Source organism: Cervus elaphus, chromosome 9 (assembly GCF_910594005.1).
Source record: "Cervus elaphus chromosome 9, mCerEla1.1, whole genome shotgun sequence".
NCBI classification, from domain to species: Eukaryota; Metazoa; Chordata; class Mammalia; order Artiodactyla; family Cervidae; genus Cervus; species Cervus elaphus.
The window spans coordinates 26,905,340-26,930,395 of NC_057823.1; the positions used below are offsets into that span (position 1 = coordinate 26,905,340).

General features: G+C 36.4%; 1 protein-coding gene across 1 annotated transcript in view; it reads right to left on the minus strand.

Moving 5' to 3' along the window:
* Nucleotides 1-25,056, minus strand: part of ADAMTS19 (ADAM metallopeptidase with thrombospondin type 1 motif 19) — a 261,863-nt gene that overhangs the window by 160,665 nt on the left and 76,142 nt on the right. The window contains exon 8 of the mRNA XM_043912190.1: nt 8,710-8,753. Within this exon, the coding sequence (XP_043768125.1) occupies nt 8,710-8,753 (44 nt within the window). The remainder of the gene's footprint in view (nt 1-8,709; nt 8,754-25,056) is intronic.

The window sequence follows — 25,056 nt, forward strand, 5'->3', positions numbered from 1 at the left end:
TATAAACAAATGGAAAGATACACAGTGCTCATGGACTGAAAGAATTAATGTTATGAAAATGTCCACACTACCCAAAGCAATCTACAGCGGTAATGTAATCCCTATCAAAATGCCCATAGCATTTTGCACCGAACTAGAGCAAACAGCTTGAAAATACATATGAAGCCACAAAAGACCTCTGAACAGCCATGGCAATCTTAAAAAAAGAACAAAGTTGGAGGTATCATACTTTCTGACACTGAACTATATTACAAAGCTATAGTGATCAAAACAGTATGGTACCAGCATAAAAAGAGATACATAGATCAATGGAACACGATAGAGAACCCAGGAAGATCACATGAAAAGGAGTTCGGACTGATAGTTGAATTCTCAATAGCAACAACGGATGCCAGAAGGCAGGTGAACTAGATCTGTAATGTGCTGAAACAAAACAATGTACCCTGAATAATGGGATTCTACACTCAGTTAAAATACCTTTCAAATTCCAATTTATTATTGAACAGAAATAGTAAAAATAAAGTCCTCTCCTTATTTCTGATTTCAAATGGGATCCTTTTAAAGTTTCACTACTTAGAAAAATACACTCACATATTTTCTTGTAAATATCTTTAGCCTTGTTAATAAAGTTCCTACTTTGTCCTATTTTGCCAAGAGGTTGCTTTTTTTATCATGAATGTATTTTAAATTGCCTGAAAGATATTTTCTTTATCCACTGTGATGATCATATGGTTTTTATCTTTAATTGGATTACACACTTATATTTTAAGATTTTCTAATGTTAAACTATCCCTCTATTTCTGGAATAAATCTTAAATAAAATAACCCTACTTGGTTATTCTAAAAACACATTGTGAGATAATATCTGCTAATGTTCGATTTAGAATTCTTTTTTTCCTGAGTGAAAATGGCTTATTATTTTTCCTTCTTACACTGTCCACTTTAGAGTGTGGTAAGAAATTTCTACGGTTTTAATTCACTTTTTCCTGTTGTCTACATAGCTTGTATAATATTGAACGATCCAGTCTTTGGAATTTTAGCAGAAATCTCTGTGAAATCATCAGGGCTTGGCATTTTCTTAGAAACATGTTAAACAACTGATTATTTTTGGTAGATTGTTAGTGAATGATATAAGGTGTTTCTGTCTAGTTGCTTAGCTAGAAATGATTAACTATAATTAATCATGCTTGTTAGTACAGACACAGTTTGTTGCTCTTTATATATACTTATGTATCATGATCCAAATTTTAGTTTTTTATCTAATCCCAAACCTTTCACCAGTTCTTAAAACTAATTATAGAGACAGAATTTTTGATCCCACAGTCCAAAGACTTAAGGATACCATGCTTCCTTATTCCTTTTTTATAAGTTATGGGAGGGAATAATTAATTATTAGAAAGTACATTCCTTTTTTATGGTTGTAATATCAAAATATCACAAATTTGATTGCTTAACATACCCAAACTCATTATCTTACAATTCGCTACATTAGAAGGTTGATCTGGATCTCACTGGCTAAAACCAATGTATCACAAAGCTGTCTGTGCTACCTTCTGAAGGCTCTATGGGAGACTCTGTTTCCTTGCTTTTTCCAGGTTCTAGATAATTCTTCACCTGAGAATCTCTGCCTCTATCCTCAAAACCAGTAATAACGAGCTGAATCCTTCTTACAGACACATCTCTCTCTGTGCCTTTCTTCTGGAATACTCTCTCTCCAACTCTGAGCTTTTACGCCTCCCTGTTCAACTTTTAAAGACTGTTGTGATTACACTGGGCATACCAGACAGCCTAGGATAATCTCCTTCTTTTAAAATAAGTTGACTGGGAGCCTCAGTGGCATCTGCAAGCTTCATTTCCCTTTACTATGTAACAACATATTCCCAGGTCCCAGGTCCATTAAAACATGAAAATCTTCAGGGACCCTTATTCTGCCTGCCCAGAAAGTAAGGCAACTTCACTAGTAATAGCTGGGACTTGCATCCAGAATTATACTTTATTTCTCTTTAAATTTAAGAATAGCATCATAGTTCATCCAAACCTCAGAACTAAAAACCCTGACTTCAACTATGACACAATTCTAATAGGGCACTGACTTCAAAACTAATCTCAGTTTTAGGAATGTTAAAACTGAATACATGTACATTTAAGAACTGACATTCTGTTGGTTAAAATATTTAACAGCATTTTTTTTTCCTCCAGGTATCTATCTACTTACCAACTAACCTGCCTAATTAAAACAACAAGAAAGAATGTGGTTGAGGAGGTGGTAAAACAACTTTTACTTTTTACCCTCTAAACAGCTTTTCAAACATAAACTTAATAAATAAGTAGAACTTCTCAACTGAAATATTTATTTATAATATTCCATAACACTGATACAGTCTGGCTCCTTAAAGTATGCGTATCTTTTACACCAGTAAATAAACAAAACATCCTATTATTTCAAATTCTACATGCTGAAAGTAAAAGTACTTTCCAATATTATATTTGCCACTTCTTTCTACATATTAATGTATACAATTTTATTCTAGAACTTCACCCAAAGGTATTTTTCTCATCTTCAGATTTCTAGTTGCATTGTCCCTGGGTACACAAATGCATTTATTGCAAAATTCATACTTAAACTGAAGAAAGTAGGGAAAACCACTAGGCCATTCAGGTATGACCTAAATCAAATCCCTTATGATTATACAGTGGAGGTACAAATAGATCCAAAGGATTAGATCTGATAGAGTGCCTGAAAAACTATGGACAGAGGTTTGTAACAATGTATAGCTGGCAGTGATCAAACTATCCCCAAGAAAAAGAAATGCAAAAAGGCATAATGGTTGTCTGAGGAGGTCTTAAAGGAAGAAAAGTGAAAGACAAAGGAGAAAAAGGAAAGATATACCCATCTGAATGCAGAATTCCAAAGAATAGCAAGGAGACATAAGAAAGCCTTCCTAAGTGAACAATTTAAAGAAATAGAGGAAAATAGAATGGAAAAGACTGGAGAGCTCTTCAAGAAAATTAGAGTACCAAGGGAACATTTCATGCAAAGACAGACACAATAAAGAACAGAAATGGTATGGACCTAATAGAAGCAGAAGACCTTAAGAAGAGTGGTCAAGAAGATACAGTAGAACTAAAAAGATCTTAACGACTCAGATAACCACAATGGTGTGATCACTCACCTAGAGCCAGACATCCTAGAGTGTGAAGTCAAGTGGGCCTTAGGAAGCATCACTATGAACAAAGCTAGTTCACGCATTGGAGAAGGAAATGGCAACCCACTGCAGTGTTCTTGCCTGGAGAATCCCAGGGATGGGGGAGCCTACTGGGCTGCCATCTATGGGGTCGCACAGAGTCGGACACGACTGAAGCAACTTAGCAGCAGCAGCAGCAGTGGAGGTGATGGAATTCCAGCTGAACTACTTCAAATGCTAAAAGATGATGCTGTGAAAATGCTACACTCAATATGCCAGAAAATTTGGAAAACTCAGCAGTGGCCACAGGACTGGAAAAGGTTAGTTTTCATTCCAATCCCAAAGAAGGGCGATGCCAAAGAATGTTCAAACTACTGCATAACTGTACTCATTCCACATGCTAGCATGGTCATGCTCAAAATCTTCCAAGATAGATTTCAACAGTACATGAACCAAGAATTTCAGATGTTCAAGTTGGATTTAGAAAAGGCAGAAGAACCAGAGATCAAATTGCCAACATCCGCTGGATCATAAAAAGCAAGAGAATTCCAGAAAAGCATCTACTTCTGCTTCATTGACTACGCTGAGGCCTTTGACTGTGTAGATCACAACAAACTGTGGAAAACTAACTTCAAGATATGGGAATACCAGACCACCCTACCTGCCTCCTGAGAAACCTGTAAGCAGGTTAAGAAGCAACAATTAGAACTGGACATGGAACAATGGACTTGTTCTAAACTGGGAAAGCAATACATCAAGGCTGTATACTGTCACCCTGTTTATTTAATGTAGATACAGAGTTCATGTTACAAAATGCTGGGCTGGATGAAGCACAAGCTGGAATCAAGATTGCTGGGAGAAATATCAATAACTCAGGCATGCAGATGATACCATCCTTATGGCAGAAAACAAAGAGGAACTAAAGAGCCTCTTGATAAAGGTGTAAGAACAGAGTGAGAAAGCTGGCTTAAAACTCAACATTCAAAAAACTAAGATCATGGCATCCAGTCCTATCACTTGATGGCAACTACATGCGGAAACAATGGAAACAGTGACAGACTTTATTTTCTTGGGCTCCAAAATCACTGCAGATGGTAACCCAGCCATTATATTAAAATATTCTTGCTCCTTGGAAGAAAAGCTATGACCAACCTAGACAGTGTATTAAAAAGCAGAGACATCACTTTGCCCACAAAGGTCCGTCTAGTCAAAGCTATGGTTTTTCCGTTAGTCATGTACGGATGTTAAGAGTTGGTCCATAAAGAAAGCTGAGCACCAAAGAACTGATGCTTTTGATCTGTGGTGTTGGAGAAGACTCTTGAGAGTCCTTGGAGAGAGTCCCTTGTAAGGAGATCAAAGCAGGCATTCCTACAGGAAATCAATCCTGAATATTCATTGCAAGGACTGATGCTGAAGCTGAAGCCCTGATACTTGGGCCACCTGATGCAAAGAGCCCAACTCATTGGAAAGACCTTGATGCTGGGAAAGATTAAGAGCAGGAGAAGAAGGGGATGACAGAGGACAAATGATTGAATGGCATCACTGACTCAATGTACATGAGTTTGAGTAAGCTCCAGGAGATCACCAAGGACAAGGAAGCCTGGCATGCTACAGTCCAGGGGGTCGCAAAGAGTTGGACATGACTGAGTGACTAAGCAATAATAACACAGATGCACCAAGCTACAAAGGAAAGCTGTCTCTCATTATAGAAAAATCTGAGACAGAGAATTCAACCATGTGGCATTTACTAACACTGATGCTGGACAAAAGTGTAACCGCTCCACAGGGAATAAAATGATGTGATAGATCTAGTACCTACTGAGTGCTGATTAAAATCTAGCTGTCTTTGTGAAATCAGTAATACAGTCTTTGTGAAATCTAATTTAAAAGTGAGGAATTCAAACCTTCAATTGTTAAATAATGTGCCCACATTCATGTTTGCAAAAAGCAGCAGAGATTGATTTGACTCTAGATGTCTGACTTCAACATCCATGCTCTGTTCTGTTTCAGAGTTTTCTTCATCTGTAAAGTAATAATGATTAAAAAAAAAACTAGAGAGTTTCAGAAAATAAATGAGAAAATATCCATGGAAGTGTTTCTCAAGTTACAATGAGCAGTATCAGCATCACATTGCTTTTTAAATATAGGCATTTCTCTCCATGTACAATTAAAATTAATAACCTGAATTCAAAGTTTTTAACTACTGTCCTTCCCTTCTCAGTATACTTAAGAGAAGAGGGAAAATTTCCATGGTAATCACTCAGGCCCATATTATTCAAACCAATAAATAACTAAATCTACTTCTTTCCTTTCTCCTTTTCTTTCAGTATTTTCATTACAGTATCCAATGTGAAATGAACTGACTTCACATCAGAAATAGATAAAAGAAGAAGGCATATATAAACTTAAGAAAGCATCTGACCAAAAAAAAAAAATATAATAGTGCATGAAGAGATTTACAAATGTGTATTAATAGATATTTAATCGATTTAAGCCCTAAATCTCTTCTGTTTTGTTATGCTAGAGATTGAGAGCTGTTAAGATGACCAGTAGGCTACACATGCTTATTTAATTTGCGTGACAAATCACAGAGCAATTTATCAGTACTCCCTTAACAAGAGTGGGAATTATTAATACTGCCCCATATTCTTCTTCTCTTATAAAAGAGTATATAAATGTCATGGAAGATCTATGCCTTAGGCTGCAATTTCCAGACATGAAAAGCTTTAAATTGGTCTAAATAGAAAGGGATATCTGGGGTTTCCCAGGGGGCACTGGTGGTTAGGAATCTGCCTGCCAATGCAGGACATACGAGAGACGCGGGTTCGATCTCTGGGTTGGGAAGATGCCTTGGAGAAGGAAATAGCAACCCATTCCGTATTCTTGCCTGTGAAATCCCATGGACAGGGGAACCTGGTGGGCTACAGTCCATAGGGTCTCAAAAAGTCAGATATGACTGAGCATCTGAGCACAGTAAGGATATTTATTGGCTTACACATTCAGAAGCTCAAAGGCTAGACTAGGTCCAAGGCAAGGAGAATGCCATGATTCAACAGTGTCACTGAGGATAGAGACACCCTTCTTCTCTCCACTGTGCAGTGAATGAATTCATATTTATCTGAAGAGTAATTTCCTTTGTGACTATACTGACCAGGGTTGCATCCTTTCTTGTTTACATGCAGTGGGACAGATATGACCAAGTTTCAGGCATGAAAAATGTTCCTTTCTTCAGATTCACGAGGCAGATATAGGTTACAGTTCACATGTCCCAACCATGGCAAGGCCACATGCTGACTGGCTTAGGCCTGAGGCCCAGAAATGACCCCTCTGATCAGCCTGTGTGAACCATGACCCACACACAGAAGTGTATCCTTTCCTACCTGGCAGCGTGGCTGCACAGCGGTGGATGGATGAGTGAGAGGGTGGCAACCACCACACCTACTTCACACTAACGTCTTTATAAATCTTACCAGTGTAGGTCTCTAGGCAGAAGCATGGTTTATGTGAAAAGACATTTTGTGTGGGGACAGGGATTGGGATGAGGAGACTACTCTTCTGATTTGGTTGTTAAAAGTTTTCTCATTTAACATCCCCTGGGAAAAAAATCTCATATTTTTACTCTGCTCAAGATTAAACATGAACAAAGACCTCCGTTTCATATTTGGGATGAGAAAAAGAAATGCTGAAAGATACAGAGGGGAAAACTAGGATTTAGCAATGCCAGAGGAGCCATGAAAATATAAGTACTCAGAAACAGAGGGGGATATCAGAAAGGGCATCAGATTTTTCACGTTCTATGCTATATTGAAAACCAATTTTTATCAAGCTCTTAATGGACACGTGAACAGAGCTGGGAACTGGTTACATCACTTTGCTGATGAACCATACATATTCTAATTACACTAATAATTCCAAGTATACCAAGTTTCCTCATTATCCAAATGTGCTTCAGCCCAGAATAAATATGCATGCTATTTTCAATTAGCAGATTTAGCAAGATATAAAACATAGTCATAGTAAAAAAGAAATTGGTTCTCCTCATATAAGTAACTGCTTTCTTAGTCCACATGTACGTGCTTTAAAGACGTGGTTAGAGTCCGTAATTATGGGATATATTGCCTGAGTTGCTGATTTTTCTCAGCTCTAAGGCAAAAAGTTGATCAGCCTATATTACAAGAAGGTTTTGGGGGCAACATAGCTATTTAAGTAGAGGAAAAGGTAATTATTTTGAGACAAGCTTTCTTAGTAATCAAATGCTTCTATGATTAGGTTGATTAAAACTATATATCAAGATTTAATTTCTGAAAATTCAGCCAAGAAGACAAGAAAACAGCAGGAAGCAAGTTAGTCAGTTAACATTAGGAAGATCATCCCTAGATCTATTCAGCTTTTCCTTCGGTGTCCAGCTTGTTTTACAGTCCTTTCTGAATCAAATATTCCTTTGATTCCACCATCCTCCACTTTGTACTATTATAACTATTTTTCACTTATTATCTCAGATTTAATCATCTGAGGAGACTGGTAAGAACTTAACAGAACTAGTTAGTTAACATTATATTTTTAAGTACCACTGATACTTTAAAAAAATAATTTATTCTCTTTTTCCCATTTTTTAATTGTTTGCCTCATAAGAAATAAATGATACTTCAGTGATGGCTAAATTAAAATACTTATTGCACTAAATGATGAACCCCACATGATATATCAAAACCAGATCAAACTCTTAAATGTACCTTAACAATAACCCAATAGCAATACCTTATTAAAACTATACACAGTGTCTTAAAACTAAACATATATATATAGTTCTATAATTTTATCTATCTATAGTTTCAGCTCTCTGTCTAGATACATGACTTAAAACTATACATACATACAATTATAAAATTTTACCTATCTACAATTTCATCTATCTGTTTAGATAAGTAATTTATATACATGCATTTATACTAGCATAAATGTGGCCATTCTCTGAAAATTAAAAACTGTGGTTTATAGATTCTATTAGCTATACAGTTATGTCTTAGGGATTTTAGATATCCAAGACAAAATATAGAAAATTTGCTACTTTATGTACAGAAAATCCTCATTACTTGGGCAAATAAGATGGACTTTCTTTCATGCAGTCCGCAAAAAGCTTCAAATGTATGTAACTCAAAAATAAATCCATTAGTCAACTCTACTGACATTAACATATTTGCCTCAGTTTATGAATAATAACGTAATTTAATTGAATCCACGTATATATTTCTGAGAAAAAACACAAAGAATAACTCATGATATTTTTAAAGCATCATTTAAACTTTTATCCGCTATATAGTACACTTATATCTTCAAGTTGTTTCACTAATAATTGAATTGGTGACAAATAATTAAACATATAGGTTGAAAATATACATCACTGACATTCTAAAAATATTTCACTATAACGAGCACTTTCAAATAATTTTCTACATTTAAACAAATGCTGTGTTTAGGCTCCCAAGATCTCCTCCAAAGTATAAAAATTTTTACATACACTTACCAACAGTATCACATGGTTCATCTTTGTGTACACAGAAATCTTTCCTAGAAAGAAAAACAGAAAATATTGTTTGTTCCACAAACAACAAAGTATACGGCTTATTTTCAACACTTACAATGAATAACTGAATGACACTCTTTATCTCCAAGAATTTAATAAAACTGAAAATAGGATTAACTAATTTTTGATTCTAAGAAAATGTGAGAATATTTAAATTACTATACCTTTCACCTGATATAATCCTGAAACATTGTGTCCTATCCCAGGGATCGAACCCATATCACCTGCACTGCAGGCGGATTTTTTTACCAGTTGAATCACAAGGGAAGCCCTTAAACATAATACTATTGCACATTTAATAGACTATACAATACTATAAACATAACTTCTATGTGCACTGGGATATCAAAATACTCTTGTGGCTTGCTTTGTTGGTCTGGAACCAAATCTGTATCTCCAAGGTATGCCTTTAACTCCATCCCAATTTTTGAAATCTCAAGTTAGACAGTTTTTTCTAAACCATTAGTGCTCATTTAGATTTACCTATATATTTGGCAATTTCTTTTCTCAATAATATCTTGTATCATTACCTTCTAGAGAGACTATTATTCTTTAAGTATATCCTTCAGTATCTCCTTCAGTGAGGACCTATGAATACAAACTAAACGGTCTCAGACTGTTTCCTTAATTCTCATTGTGTGTGTGTTAGTTGTTCAGTCGTGTCCAACTCTTTGCGACCCCATGGACTGCAGCCCACCAGGTTCCTCTGTCCCTGAGATTTTACAGGCAAGGATACTGGAGTGGGTTGCCATTTTCTTCTCCAGGGGATCTTCCCAACCCAGGGATAGAACCCGGGTCTCCTGCACTGCAGGCAGATCCTTTTACCAACTGAGCTACAAGGGAAGCTACAAGGCTAATTCTCATTAGCCTGAATTTATTCACAATGGAAGAGTACAGTGACTGTAGAACTGTAGGCTGACTTTATTAGCCCTCAATACCCTGAAGATATTTCATTTTATTCTAGCATTTATAAAAAAAAAAAAAAGAAGTCTGTAATCAACTTGCAGTTTTCATTCCAATCCCAAAGAAAGGCAATGCCAAAGAATGCTCACTACTGCACAATTGCACTCATCTCAGACACTAGGAAAGTAATGTTCAAAATTCTCCCAGCTAGGCTTCCACAATACAGAACTGTGAACTTCCAGATGTTCAAGCTGGTTTTAGAAAAGGCAGAGAAACCAGAGATCAAATTGCCAACATTTGTTGGATCATCAAAAAAGCAAGAGAGTTCCAGAAAAAAATCTATTTCTGCTTTATTGACTATGCCAAAGCCTTTGTGGATCACAGCAAACTATGGAAAATTCTGAAAGAGATGGGAATACCTTATCACCTGACCTGCTTCCATGAGAAATCTATATGCAGGTCAGGAAGCAAATTAGAACTAGACATGGAACAACTGACTGGTTCCAAATAGGAAAAGGAGTATGTCAAGGCTGTATATTGTCACCATGCTTATTTAACTTATATGAAGAGTACATCATGAGAAATGCTGGGCTGGATGAAGCACAAGCTGGAATCATATTGCCGGGAGAAATATCAATAACCTCAGATATGCAGATGATACCACCCTTATAGCAGAAAGTGAAGAAGAACTAAAGAGCCTCTTGATGAAAGTGAAAGAGGACAGTGAAAAAGTTGCCTTAAAGCTCAACATTCAGAAAACTAAGATCATGGCATCTGGTCCCATCTCTTCATGGCAAATAGATGGGGAAACAGTGGAAACAGTGGCTGACTTTATTTTGGGGGGCTTCAAAATCACTGCAGATGGTGACTACAGCCATGAAATTAAAAGACACTTGTTCCTTGGAAGAAAAGCTATGACCAACCTAGACAGTATATTAAAAAGCAAAGACATTATTTTGCCAACAAAGGTCCATCTAGTCAAGGCTCTGGTTTTTCCAGTAGTCATGTATGGATGTGAGAGTTGGACCATAAAGAAAGCTGAGCACCAAAGAACTGATGCTTTTGAACTGTGGTGTTGGAGAAGACTCTTGAGAGTCCCTTGGACTGCAAGGAGTCCAACCTAAACAAAATCAGTCCTGAATATTCACTGGAAGGACTGATGTTGAAGCTGAAACTCCAATACTTTGGCTACCTGATGTGAAGAACTGACTCATTTGTAAAGACCCTGATGCTGGGAAAGATTGAAGGCGGGAGGAGAAGGGGACAACAGAGGATGAGATGGTTGGATGGCCTCACCGACTCAATGGACATGAGTCTTGAGTAAACTCCAGGAGTTGGTGATGGACAGGGAGGCCTGGCATGCTACAGTCCATGGGGTCGCAAAGAGTCAGACACGACTGAGCACCTGAACTGAATCAACTTGCTCTTCTTTCATTTGGTTTTGATTAATTTTTATTGAGAATCGACATATAACATTGTTTCTGGTTAATTTTAAGATTTCTTTTTGTCTTAATATTAATAGTTCTGCAGTTCCACTAAGATGTGTCTAGGTACTGAGTTTGTTTTTATTTATTTTCTTCGGTACTTGGTATGTCAATTTGAAGATTCACAAATATACATTATAACCATTATTTATTTATCTAATTCCTCTCACATTCTCTCTGCTTTTTTCCTAGAACTTCTTGAAGTGTATATTCGTTCTTCTCATTTTGATGTCAGTAACTCTCACTCTTTTGTACTTCCATCTCTTAATCACTCTGTACAGCCTTCTGGGATAATCCTTCAGATCTATCATCCAATCCACTAGTACTCTCTTCAACTGCATCTACTCTGCTCTTCAAATCAGAAATTAAGATTTTTAAGTACATTTTTATGCTTTATTTTCCTCAATTTTCAAATTATCTTTTCTTTCAAAACAGCTTTTTTCTCACACTTTTGAATTTTTGTGTTTTCAGTCATGTGAACATGCTTTTTAATAACTTCTGTCAGTATTTCAAAATATTCTTTATCGTGCTCCTTGGCTCTAACCATGGGATATGTTGTCACGTTGTGTTTTGGAATCCTACTCTGAACTCATTTAGTTGAACTTTATTTGTGGACGCCTTGTGAGGTGAAAGTTAAAAGAGGGCCCCTTCACAGTAGTTTTGCATATGCTTTCACTAAGTGTTTCAATGTTGGATTGTAGTCATGGTAATGAATACCCACAGGAGCCATTTTCTCCTAACATGGGTTCATGGCTAAAACAGAAAGCAAGCTTCCTTCCTGTTGACAACCTGTGCTTGTTGCAAAACTTTTACCAGACCAAAATTTTATTAAGGGTGTAAGTATCCAAGGGGCCTGGCTGTCTATAATCATTTCAGTTCCCACTTCACAAAGGCACAAAGTTTTTTCTTTACATGGGAGTTCAACTCAAGAATCCCGATTTTTAAGTCCAGCAAACTCCTACCAGGACAGCTATCACATTACTTCAGAAGCTTACTGCATTTTTTTTTTTTTTTTGCCAGAGTCCTCTTGTTTTGGGCTCACCTGTGCACGTAAAAGGATTTTTATTATGCTGTTTCTACATTCCTAGATATTGATGATGGGAACATTTTCTGATTTTTTACTCAGACAGATTATCATAAAGTTAAAGGAAGAGGACACAATCTGTGACCTACCGTACAATAATTAAGCATACTGAAACATTTATTGTTAACATTAGATCTTACTATACATAGACTTTATTCTAATATTATATTTTATATGATGCAGTTACTTTTACCAAACTCTTTAAAAGACTGAACTACCTCAGTATGATGTTCACATTGACCTCATTGATAAATTACTTTCTCAAAGATATCTTTCTACAAATAGGGATTACATTAGTTATAAATTATTTAAAAAATTAGTGATTAGTGCAATATTGTCATTTTACTCTCATAAGGTAGGAGATAGAAAAAAAATGTGTAACTAGACATGACTATGACTGAATTAGAGAATGAAGTAATTTAATATCAAAGCTTAATTACTATAATTTTTATTATTCCTTGAGGCAAATGTCTGACAAAGACAATTTCTATGAAACAGATATAGAGTCAACTCTTGATTACTAAAGGCAAGAAAGGTAAAGGCTTGATAAAGATGATAAAATAATCTTAAATTTAAACACAAAGGACAATACAGATTTACTATAAACATGATTCATTTAAATCTTTCCCATTAATTAGAAATACATTAACTATTCTGCAATTATAACAAAATAATAACAAGTATAAGACTGTATCACAGTAATTACTTCATAATTAGTTGAAGAGTTATTATTCCCGTGGGTCTCTTTGCTAAGAACACTTCCCCAGTATTTCACTAGGACAAAGGTCTGTTTAGTCAAAGCTATGGGTTTTCCAGTAGCAATGTATGGACAATAAAGAAGGCTGAGTGCTAAGGAACTGATGCTTTCAAATTGTGGTTCTAGAGACGATTCTTAAGAGTGCCGTGGACAGCAAGGAGATCAAACCAGTCAATCCTGAAGGAAATCAACTCTGAATATTCACTGGAAGGATTGATGCTAAAGCTGAAGTTCCAATACTTTGGCCATCTGATGCAAGGAGCTGACTCACTGGAAAAGACCCTGATTCTAGGGAAGACTGAGGGCAGGATGAGAAGTGGGTGACAGAGGATGAGATGGTTGGATGGCATCACCGACTTAATAGACATGAGTTTGAGTAAGCTCAAGGAGATAGTAAAGGACAGGGAAGCCAGTCGTGCTGAAGTCCATGGGGTCGCAAAGAGTTGGACATGATTAGCAACTGGACAAAAACAACAACAAGGAAGATGGAGACTCAAGCCCCATCGTACATTGCCTTTTCTCCCTTCCTTTCCTTACTTAACTCCAGCTGTCAATATTTGGATTTGGTTTGCTTTAGTGACCAGGCTTTCTCCTGCCTCTGCTTTCATAATGCAAGTCACAGATATCTTTTCTCTAGAGAAAGCCTACTGCAGAGACCTCTCATCTGACTGCAAGGAAGTGAGAAATTCCCTAAAATGGAATATATGCAATGTAGTGTTACATGAAGAAGGAAATGGCAACCCACTCCAGTATTCTTGCCTGGAGAATCCTGTGGATGGAGGAGCCTGGTAGGCTGCTGTCCATGGGGTTGCACAGAGTCGGACATGATTGAAGCAGCTTAGCAGCAGTAGCAGTGTTACATTATGCTGTCTACAGCTTATTGTATATTTCTAAACAAGAGAAACAGTACATGTTTCATTAATTTGTAAAAACTTTAATGTTTTTCTCAAATGGTATTGTTTTTATTCTGATAAACCTGTTGATAAACTAGTTAATTCACCATGGATAATTAAAAATTGGCCTTTACCACCTGATACTTTAATCTTCACTCTACACAAAATCTTTTCCTTTATATACTACAGATGTATAATCCTATTAATACCATTTGCATATGCCTTAAAAATGTTCTGTCCCAACTGAATGAAAGGAAATAGCCAAAAAAAAAAAAAGAGAGAAATTTAATTGAAACAAATAATCAGATTGCCCATCAGCACAGATGGGTCTTAAAATTTATGCCACTTTAGTAAAAAAATTATCTTTCTGAAAATACATGCCAAAATTAGAACAACAACTCTAGAAAAATGAGGGAAGATGCACTCAAATTTTATCCCATAAATGTAACCACTCAAGCTATCCTATCCTAAACTTTCAAGTTAAACTAATGGATGTCATTGCCTTCAATATTCAAGGTATAAAACTGAAAACCTTAAGAATCTGGGCAAAACAAGACTGCTGTTAGTTATAACCAAAGGGTTTTAAAAAAAAAAAAAAAAACTTTCATTCTTTGACAGCCACTGAAGTACCTAATCTTAACTATTCCCAACCCCCAGCACCTTTCCACCAGGAAGCTACCTTCAAATATGTCATATTTTCTGGTCACTGACTTTATTTATTTATTTATATTCTGGTTCATAGATCTTTTTTTTTTAAATTTATTTAATTGGAGGTTAATTACTTTACAATATTGTAGTGGTTTTTGCCATACATTGACATGAATAGCCATGGCTGATTGTCAGCCATGGCTGACATGTGTTCCCCATCCTGAATACCCCTCCCATCTCCCTCCCCATCCCATCCCTCAGGGTCATCCCAGTGCACCAGCCCTGAGCACCCTGTCTCATGTATCGAACCTGGACTGATAATCTATTTCACATATGGTAATATACATGTTTCAATGCTATTCTCTCAAATCATCCCACCCTCACCTTCTCCCACAGAATCCAAAAGACCATTCTTTACATCTGTGTCACTTTTGCTGACTCGCATACAGGGTCATTGTTATCATCTTTCTAAATTCCATATATATGCATTAATATACTGTATTGGTGTTTTTCTTTCTGACTTACATCACTCTGTATAATAGGCTCCACTTTCATCCGCCTCATTAGAACTGATTCAAATGCATTCTTTTTAATAGCTGAGTAATATTCCATTGTGTATATGTACCACAGCTTTCTTACCCATTCGTCTGCTGATGGACATCTAGGTTGCTTCCATGTCCTGGGCTATTGTAAACAGTGGTCACGGACTTTAAATAACAGAATTTACACACATGACACCCCCTCACTCCAACTCAAAACCTCTTTTTCAGAGCATCTAAAGTAGACAGTATAGTAAGAGAACGTGAATGGTCCTGGATCATTCAAACTCAGGCAGAGACTTCAAGAGTTTTCCTCTTCACCATTTTTCTTGATGTTTGGTTCTTTCGTTCTTCCTTTAATTATGAATACTACACAGAGTCTTCTCCACTTATCAAAAAGAATCCAAAAGAACCTCCTCTTTTGTTCAACTTGGTCCACACTGGATTCTGTGACTCAAAACCAACACCAAATGATATAGAAAAATATACCTCCCAGTGGTACAACATCTCCAGAGACTGAATATAATTACAGATGAAGAGGAAAGAAGAAGGTCTGCTAACATTCTTGTAATAAGTAAAACAGCAGACACAGATGATCTAGAAATCAAGTTTATCACAAGGACTCCATGCCTAGTTGTACAGGTCGTGCACTGCTTACTTCTAATGGTTCATTTACATACACAACAATGTAAATGACTCCCTCTACTGTTGTGCAGTGCACAACCTATACAATAGGATTCATTATGTGCTTCTCACATGCCAAGCACCTGGTAAGAGAAATGAAAAGATAAATTTCAAAAAGGCTTCTGCACTGAAAGCAAAGAAGAAAATGATATAAAATTACCTCTGTAATGTGAAAAGGGCCTCGGATCGGTGAGGAAGAAGCCTGGGGAATTGTAATAAATAAGAGATAGTCCTATTTGCAACTGCCTTTGCCAGAAAACAAACGGAGAGAGAAACACCCAAAACAGATGATACTGAATAATATGGCAATTCAGAAAATTAAAGAACCACATGAAATCAAATCTTTACCTTAGGGCCAAGAATCATGGAGCATAAAGTATATTCAGATGTAGGGGGAAAGATATTTTATGTGCTTTTTTTAAATGTACAATACATCATATCATAATGCATAAGGCTGCAAGATGACTGATTTACATAATGTGAAACAAGGGACTTCATCTGTAACTAAACAACATGATAAAACTATGAGAAATGCACTGCTTATTGTCAAGGGCACTTAGAGTCCATCACACAGCCAATTTCTGTTCACTTAGCAAACAAATGAATAGAGCACATTTTTTTTTCCCAAAAATTCAAGGCCTTGTATCCTAAAACACTGGAAATACCTTTTAGTACCATTGAAAGACAAATCGTCAATAGCATTTTAAAAACTTCAGATCAGACTGTAATTCTTAATCTTCAATTCTTCAACTTTACACTGCTTTTCAGAGGATCAAAATAATGTAATCCCAATTTCATAATATTCAAAGATTGTGAGGGGTAAGAGGGGCAGAGATTTGTTTGCTGCCTAGACCTGTGATCAAGTGGATTTGAATTCTCTCATTTTTGGCTCATGTTGGCTCTGTGTGCCTGAAGTCTGCATCACAGAGTTTCATTATGTGAGTTTATGGAAATGATACTGTTAGACTTTGGCAACTGGGAAGGCCAATAAATCCTGCTTAAGTTCTGATTTATATTGAAAAAAATGAAATGTAGCCTTTAATTTCCAAGAGTGAAGATTCATCTGAGAATAAGTCTCATTGTAGAATTTTATAGTGCCTTGGGATATACCTATAAATGATTCATTCAAAAATTATTCTATGATTTGTATGAAATTAATGTATTTCTGCCATGCCTCTATTTTATTACCTTTTCTATCTTATTAGCCAATGGCATTATTTTGAAACTAGCTTTCAGAGGTATTGTACCAAAAGCATTTTAGTAAATGCTGAAAAACAAAAGTATCATTATTAAAGTTAAATTCTAAATTAAAGAGTAATTTCAAGATATACAGACTTGTCCCTTCTCTATAATTTCAAAGAGAAATGTGAACATTATACTAAGAAATCATGGAATTGATAGTTGGGATAAAGTGTTTTGTGTTTTTGTTACTATGAATCCATAGCACTAGGTCAGCTTTAAACTATTTACTTCATTGTGTCACACAGAACAATTTAACAAATAAATGACTGCAGATAGGTTTGGACTGATACATACATTATTCACCTGAGTTGAAACCAAAATTAATAACTGAGCTATTATCTCTTCCTGTTAATGTGCTCAGAAAACATACAACATTTAATGATGACCTAAGATAAGCATTTGCAAGATACTAGGCTGTTCATGAATTCAGTTTGTAAAATATGGATAAAACCATGGAATCCACAGAGATTAAAAAATTTATCTTATTTTTTATAACTTCGCTTCCCTGGTGGCTCAGAGGGTAAAGCATCTGCCTGCAACGTGGGAGACCCGGGTTTGATCTCTGGGTCAGGAAGATCCCCTGGAGAAGGAAATGGCAACCCACTCCAGTATTCTTGCCTGGAGAAGCCCATGGATGGAGGAACCTGGTAGGCTACAGTCCATGGGGTCTCAAAGAGTCGGACATGACTGAGCAACTTCACTTTCCTTCTTTCTTTAAAAAGCTAAAGATCTGATCATCTGTATGATTATACTACTAAAAAGGGATTTTTTTTTTTCTTCCTCATTAACTCAAACCATTCATTTAGACTTTCCCAATCAATGGTGGAAGGTCACTTAGAGAGATAAACCTTTCCTTCATTGGGCTAATTTTTACTACGAGGGCACTGGAGGGCTTCCCTTGTGGCTCAGCTGGTAAAGAATCTGCCTGCAATGTGGGAGACCTGGGTTCTATCCCTGGGTTGGGAAGATGCCCTGGAGAAGGGTAAGGCTACCCACTTCAGTATTCTGGCCTGGAGAATGCCATGGACTACAGTCCACGGGGTCACAAAGAATCAGACACAACTGAGAGACTTTTCACTTTCACTTCACTTTTTCAGGGCACTGGAAGCAATAACACAGAGAAAAGTGATCCTCCAAATAAACTTTAGCCCCACAGAAAAGTAAAGGCAAAATTATATCAGTATCTATCAATATGTTATATGCATGTATCCTTTGAGGTTTTTTTTTTTTTTCCTATTTTCAACTAGATTTTTATACCTGCCTCTTGCCAAAAAAACAGAAGCAATCTACCAAGCCCTATTCTAGGCCCTAAGGGGCACAAAAGTGAATCAACATTTCTGCTAGAGGGTTTAGGAAGTGCACAGAAATATTTTTTTCCAGAAAACATGAAATGGCTTAGCAAAACTATAGCAAATTTTTGTCTCCCAAAAAAGTTTTTCCATCAGGTTTTGAGTAGAAATCCTTTTTAGCAAGTGAAGCTTTAGTTTTCTATCCATAACTAAATGATACATTAGAAAGAATAATCCTTTACTTTGTCTTATCTTTAAAAACTATAGTTTGGGCATACAGAGTACATATTTAGTCCTTTGGTAGTAGTTCAAGTTTTGAAAATCTGAGGACAAATAATAATTTCACAACTGACTTGAGCCAGCAAACTGAGATTATAAAACACAGGTTTTCAGTCCTAATGAGCAGGATAAACCTAGGGCTGTTATACACAGTGAAATAAGTCAGAAGAAAAACAAATATTGTATACTAACACGTGTATATGGAATCTAGAAAGATAGTATTGATGAGCAGGGCAACAATGGAGATGAAGACACAGAGAAGAGACTTGTGGACACAGCTGGGGAAGAAGATGGTGGGACGAATTGAGAGAATAGCATGGAAACATATAATGTAAAAACAGAAAGCCAATGGAAATTCACGGTAAGACGCAGGGAGTTCAAATTAGGAACTCTGTGACAATGAAGAGGGTTGGAATTGGGTGGGAGGTGGGAGGAAGATTCAAGCGGGAGGGGGCATATGTATACCTATGGCTGATTCATGTTGATACACAGCAGAAACCAACACAATGTTGTAAAACAATTATCCTGCAATTAAAAATTAAAAAAAACACAAATATTACTGTAGAATATTATCTAGAATATTCTCACAAATCCCAGATATGACTACTTTTGGTTCATTCTTTTAATATGTTATACTAGCCTATGTGCAAGCAAGTAGTTCAATTGCATTTTATGAGCAAAATTTGACAATAATGAAAATGGGCTTTGCTAGTAGCTCAGCTGGTGAAGAATCCGCCTGCAGTTCAGGAGAACTCGGTTCAATTCCTGGGTCAGGAAGATCCCCTGGAAAAGGGATAGACTTAGCCACTCCAGTGTTCTAGGGCTTCCCTGGTGGCTCAGCTGGTAAAGAATCCTCCTGCAATGCAGGAGACCTGGTTTCAATCCCTGGGTTGAGAAGATTCCCCTGGAGAAAGGAATGGCTACCCCTTCCAGTATTCTTGCCTAGAGAATTCCACGGACTGTACATTCCATGGGATCACAAAGAGTTGGACACAACTGAGTAACTTTCACTTTCAATTTCACTTTGACAACAATGAAAAAGATTATATTTCTAAACACAAGAGCAAGTATTCTGTAATTATTCTAAACAAATACTAGTACTTGTTTACAATCATATATAGAAAAGGTGTTAATACATTTTTCTCTAAATGTGAAAATTCAGAAAGCTATAAAAATATGGAGTAGTCACATAAGTTAAGATACATCTATGCAATAAAACAGGATGTCTGTTCCTCCTTCCAAATGATACAGACCAAATATGAGTGTGTTAGCTTCTTGTTAGCTTAATACATAGAAATCTGTTGCATTTCTATACACTAACAATGAAAGCACACTAACAATGAAAGGTCAGAAAGAGAAATTAAGGATTTAATAGATAAATTATCCTATTTACCATCATATCAAAAAAGAATAAAATACTTAGGAATAAACCTACCTAGAGAGACAAAAGACGTGTACTCAGAAAACTCTAAGATATTGATGAAAGAAATACAAGATGACCAACAGAAAGATATACCATGTTTCTAGATTAGCAGTATCAATATTGTCAAAATGATTATACTACCCAAAGTAAGCTACAGTTTCAATGTAATTCCTATCAAATTACGAATGGCATTTTTTTTTTTTTTGGCAGATCTAGGATAACAAAAATCTTCAAATTTGTATCAAAACATAAAAGATCCTGAATAGCCAAAGCAATCTTGAGAAAGAAAACACAGAGCTGGAGGAATCAGGCTCCCTCACTGTAGACTATACTACAAAGCTACAGTCATCAAAACAGTATGGCCCCTCACAAAGACAGATATATAGATCAATGGAACAAGACAGAAAGCCCAAAAACAAACTCTCACACCTAGGTCAATTAATCTACAACAAAGGAGGCAAGAATATACAATGGAGAAAATACAGTTTATTCATTAAGTGATGCTGGTAAAACTGGATAGCTACATGTAAAAGAATGCAATTAGAACACTCTCTAATACCATACATGAAAATAAATTTCATAGTGGATTAAAGACCTAAACATAAGACAGGATAATATATAATTCTTAGAGGAACACATAGGCATAACACTCTTTGGCATCTATTGCTGCAAAATCTTTCTGGATCTACCTCCTAGGGTAATGAAAATAAAAACAAACATAAACAAATAGGATCTAAGTAAACATAAAAATGTTTGCACAGCAAAGGAAACCATAAACAAAACAAAAAGACAACCCTCAGAATGGGAGAAAATAGTTACAACAATGTGACTGACAAGAGATTAATTTCCAAAATATGCAAACAGCTCATGAAGCTCAAAAAAAAAAAATGGGCAAAAGATCTAAATAGACATTTATCCAAAAAACCCATACACAGACAGCCAAAAAGCACATGAAAAGATGCTGAACCTCACTAGCTGGTAGAGAAATGCAAATCAAAATTACAGTGAGGTACCTCCTCAAACTAGTAAGAATGGCCACCATCAAAAAGTCTACAAACAACAAAATGCTCAAGAGGGTGTGGAGAAAATGGAACCCTCTTACACCACTGGTGAGAATGTAAATTGATACAGCCATTGTGGAAAACAGTATGGAGGTTCATTAAAAAACTAAAAAGAGAGATACAATATGACTTACTAATCATACTCCTGAATATATACCCAGAGAAAAGTATAATTCAAAAAGATACATTCACTCCAGTGTTCACTGTAGCACTATTTACAACAGCCAGGATATGGAAGCAACCTAAATGTCCATCAACAGAGGAATGGATAAAAAGAGATGTGATATATATATTTGGAATACATTTGGAATATTACAATGGAATATTATGGAATATTACTGGAATATTATGGAATATAACAATGGAATGTTACTCAGCCATAAAAAGGAATGAAACTGTGCCATTTGCAGAGACACGAATGGACCTAGAGACTGACATAGAGAGTGAAGTAAGTCAGACAATGAAAGACAAATATTGTATCATATCAATTATATGTGGAACCTAAAAAAAGGATACAAATGAACTTACAAAACAAAAACAGACTTACAGACTTCAAAAACAAACTTATCATTACCAAAGAAGAAAGGTGGAGGGGGATAAATTAGCAGGTTGGAATTAACATATCCATACTATTACACATAAAATGATCAACAAAGACCTACTGCATAGCACAGGAAATTCTACTTAATACTCTGTAAACCTACATAGGAACAAAATCTGAAAAACAATAGATATATGGATATGTATAAATGAATCACTTTGCTGAAAAGAATAGCAAAGCGTACACCTGAAACTAACACAATATTGTAAATCAACTATAATATAAAATGAAAATTAAATTTAGATAAATAATAAATCATGTAGTAAAAATCCAATAGCTTTAGAATATATGGTAGATTTATAGTCTTTCAAACATATAAAACACTATATGTTTCAGTATTTCATTGACTTCTAAAATTTGAAGGCAGGGCAGGCTCATCCTATAGAAATGTAAAGTGTAAATTATTAAATAAGCTTTCACTAGATATAAACAGCCAAACGAAGAAAAAGGAACTGATAATTGTTTCAGAATTCCTAGGTGTCAGGAATTTTACACATTATTTTCTCATTTAAATTTAAACTGTAACATGTTCAGAAAATTACACTGGTAATATCTAACATATCACACTAACCCCACAAAACTGTTCTGTCACTGGACAATACCGTCAGCCACAGCAAATGATTCCTAACTGTGTCTAGGATAATGAGGAATGCAATAATAACCATGGGCTGACCAACTGTCAATTAAAAACATTTATTATGTAATATCAGAACAAAAGTATTTCTGATAGTATATCTTCCACATTAATAAAAGTTTGCACTGGATTTTATACAATTATTTATATTTGGAAAACTACTGAATGGTCACTTTATGTTATAGAAGATGTCTTATATTCTTCTCTCTGTACTATCAGCCTCACTGTAATGAGATTAATAGCGGTCAAATGGTCAACTCCAAGATTACCAGCTACTGTCTGGGTAAACACAGGTCATATTTCTTTGATTATCTTTCTTAAAGTTCTATAGTCTTAAAGTTCTATATATTTATATATCACATATGTACATCCATAAATACACATGTAATTATAGATACAAATTATCCATTAAATATGTCTATTGCACAGAAGGATCTCTGTTTGTTTCCAAGGCAAACCATTCAATATCACAGTAATCCAAGTCTATGCCCCAGCCAGTAATGCTGAAGAAGCTGAAGTTGAACAGTTCTATGAAGACCTACAAGACCCTGTAGAACTAACACCCAAAAAAGATGTCCCTTTCATTATAGCAGACTAGAATGCAAAAGTAGGAAGTCAAGAAACACCTGGAGTAACAGGCAAATTTGGCCTTGGAGTACAGAATGAAGCAGGGCAAAGGCTAATAGAGTTCTGCCAAGAGAATGCACTGGTCATAGCAGACACCCTCTTCCAACAACACAAGAGAAGACTCTACACATGGACATCACCAGATGGTCAACACCGAAATCAGATTGATTATATTCGTTGCAGCCAAAGATGGAGAAACTCTATACAGTCAGCAAAAACAAGACCGGGAGCTGACTGTGGCTCAGATCATGAACTGCTTATTGTCAAATTCAGACTGAAATTGAAGAAAGTGGAGAAAACCACTAGCCCATTCAGGTATGACCTAAATCAAATCCCTTATGACTATACAGTGGAAGTGAGAAATAGATTTAAGGGACTAGATCTGACAGACAGAGTGCCTGATGAACTATGGATGGGGGTTCGTGACACTGTACAGGAGACAGGAATCAAGACCATCCCCCAAAAAAAGAAATGCAAAAAAGCAAAATGGCTGTCTGTGGAGGCCTTACAAATAGATGTGAAAAGAAGGGAAGTGAAAAGCAAAGGAGAAAAGGAAAGATATACCCATTTGAATGCAGAGTTCAAAAGAATAGCAAGGAGAGATAAGAAAGCCTTCCTCAGTGATCAATGCAAAGAAATAGAGAAAACAATAGAATGGGAAAGACTAGAGGTATCTTCAGGATAATTAGAGATACCAAGGGAACATTTCATACAAGATGGGCTCAATAGAGGACAGAAATGGTAGGGACCTTAGAGAAGCAGAAGATATTAAGAAGAGGTGGCAAGAATACACAGAAGAACTGTGCAAAAAAGATCTTCACGACCCAGATAATCATGATGGTGTGATCACTCACCTAGAACCAGATATCCTGGAATGTGAAGTCAAGTGGGCCTTAGGAAGCATCACTATGAACAAAGCTACTAGAGGTGATGGAATTCCAGTTGAGCTATTTCAAATCCTGGAAGATGATGATGTGAAAGTGATGCACTCAATATGCCAGCAAATTTGGAAAACTCAGCAGTGGCCACAGGACTGGAAAAGGTCAGTTTTCATTCCAATCCCAAAGAAAGGCAATGCCAAAGAATGCTCAAACTACCATACGTGAACTGTGAACTTCCAGATGTTCAAGCTGGTTTTAGAAAAGGCAGAAGAACCAAAGATCAAATTGCCAACATCCACTGGATCATTGAAAAAGCAAGAGAGTTCCAGAAAAACATCTATTTCTGTTTTACTGACTATGCCAAAGCCTATGATTGTGTGGATCACAATAAACTGTGGAAAATTCTGAAAGAGATGGGAATACCAGACCACCTGACCTGCCTCTTGAGAAACCTGTATGCAGGTCAGGAAGCAACAGTTAGAACTGGACATGGAACAAAAACTGGTTCCAAATAGGAAAAGGAGTACGTCAAGGCTGTATATTGTCACCCTGCTTATTTAACTTACATGCAGAGTGCATCATGAGAAACACTGAGCTGGAGGAAGCACAAGCTGGAATCAAGATTGCTGGGAGAAATATCAATAACCTCAGATATGCAGATGACACCACACTTATGGCAGAAAGCGAAGAACTAAAGAGCCTTTTGATTAAAGTGAAAAGAGGAGAGTGAAAAAGTTGGTTTAAAGCTCAACATTCAGAAAACTAAGATCATGGCATCTGGTCCCATCTCTTCATGGCAAATAGATGGGGAAACAGTGGAAACAGTGGCTGACTTTATTTTTCTGGGCTCCAAAATCACTGCAGATGGTGATTGCAGCCATGAAATTAAAAGACGCTTACTCCTTGGAAGGAAAGTTATGACCAACCTAGATAGCGTATTAAAAAGCAGAGACATTACTTTGTCATCAAAAGTCCATCTAGTCAAGGCTATGGTTTTTCTAGTAGTCATGTATGGATGTGAGAGTTGGACTATAAAGAAAGCTGAGTGCCAAAGAATTGTTGCTTTTGAACTGTGGTGTTGGAGAAGACTCTTGAGAGTCCCTTGGACTGCAAGGAGATCCACCCAGTCCATCCTAAAGGAGATCAGTCCTGGGTGTTCATTGGTAGGATTGATGCTGAAGCTGAAACTCCAATACTTTGCCACCTGATGCGAAGAGCTGACTCACTGGAAAAGACCCTGATGCTGGGAAAGATTGAG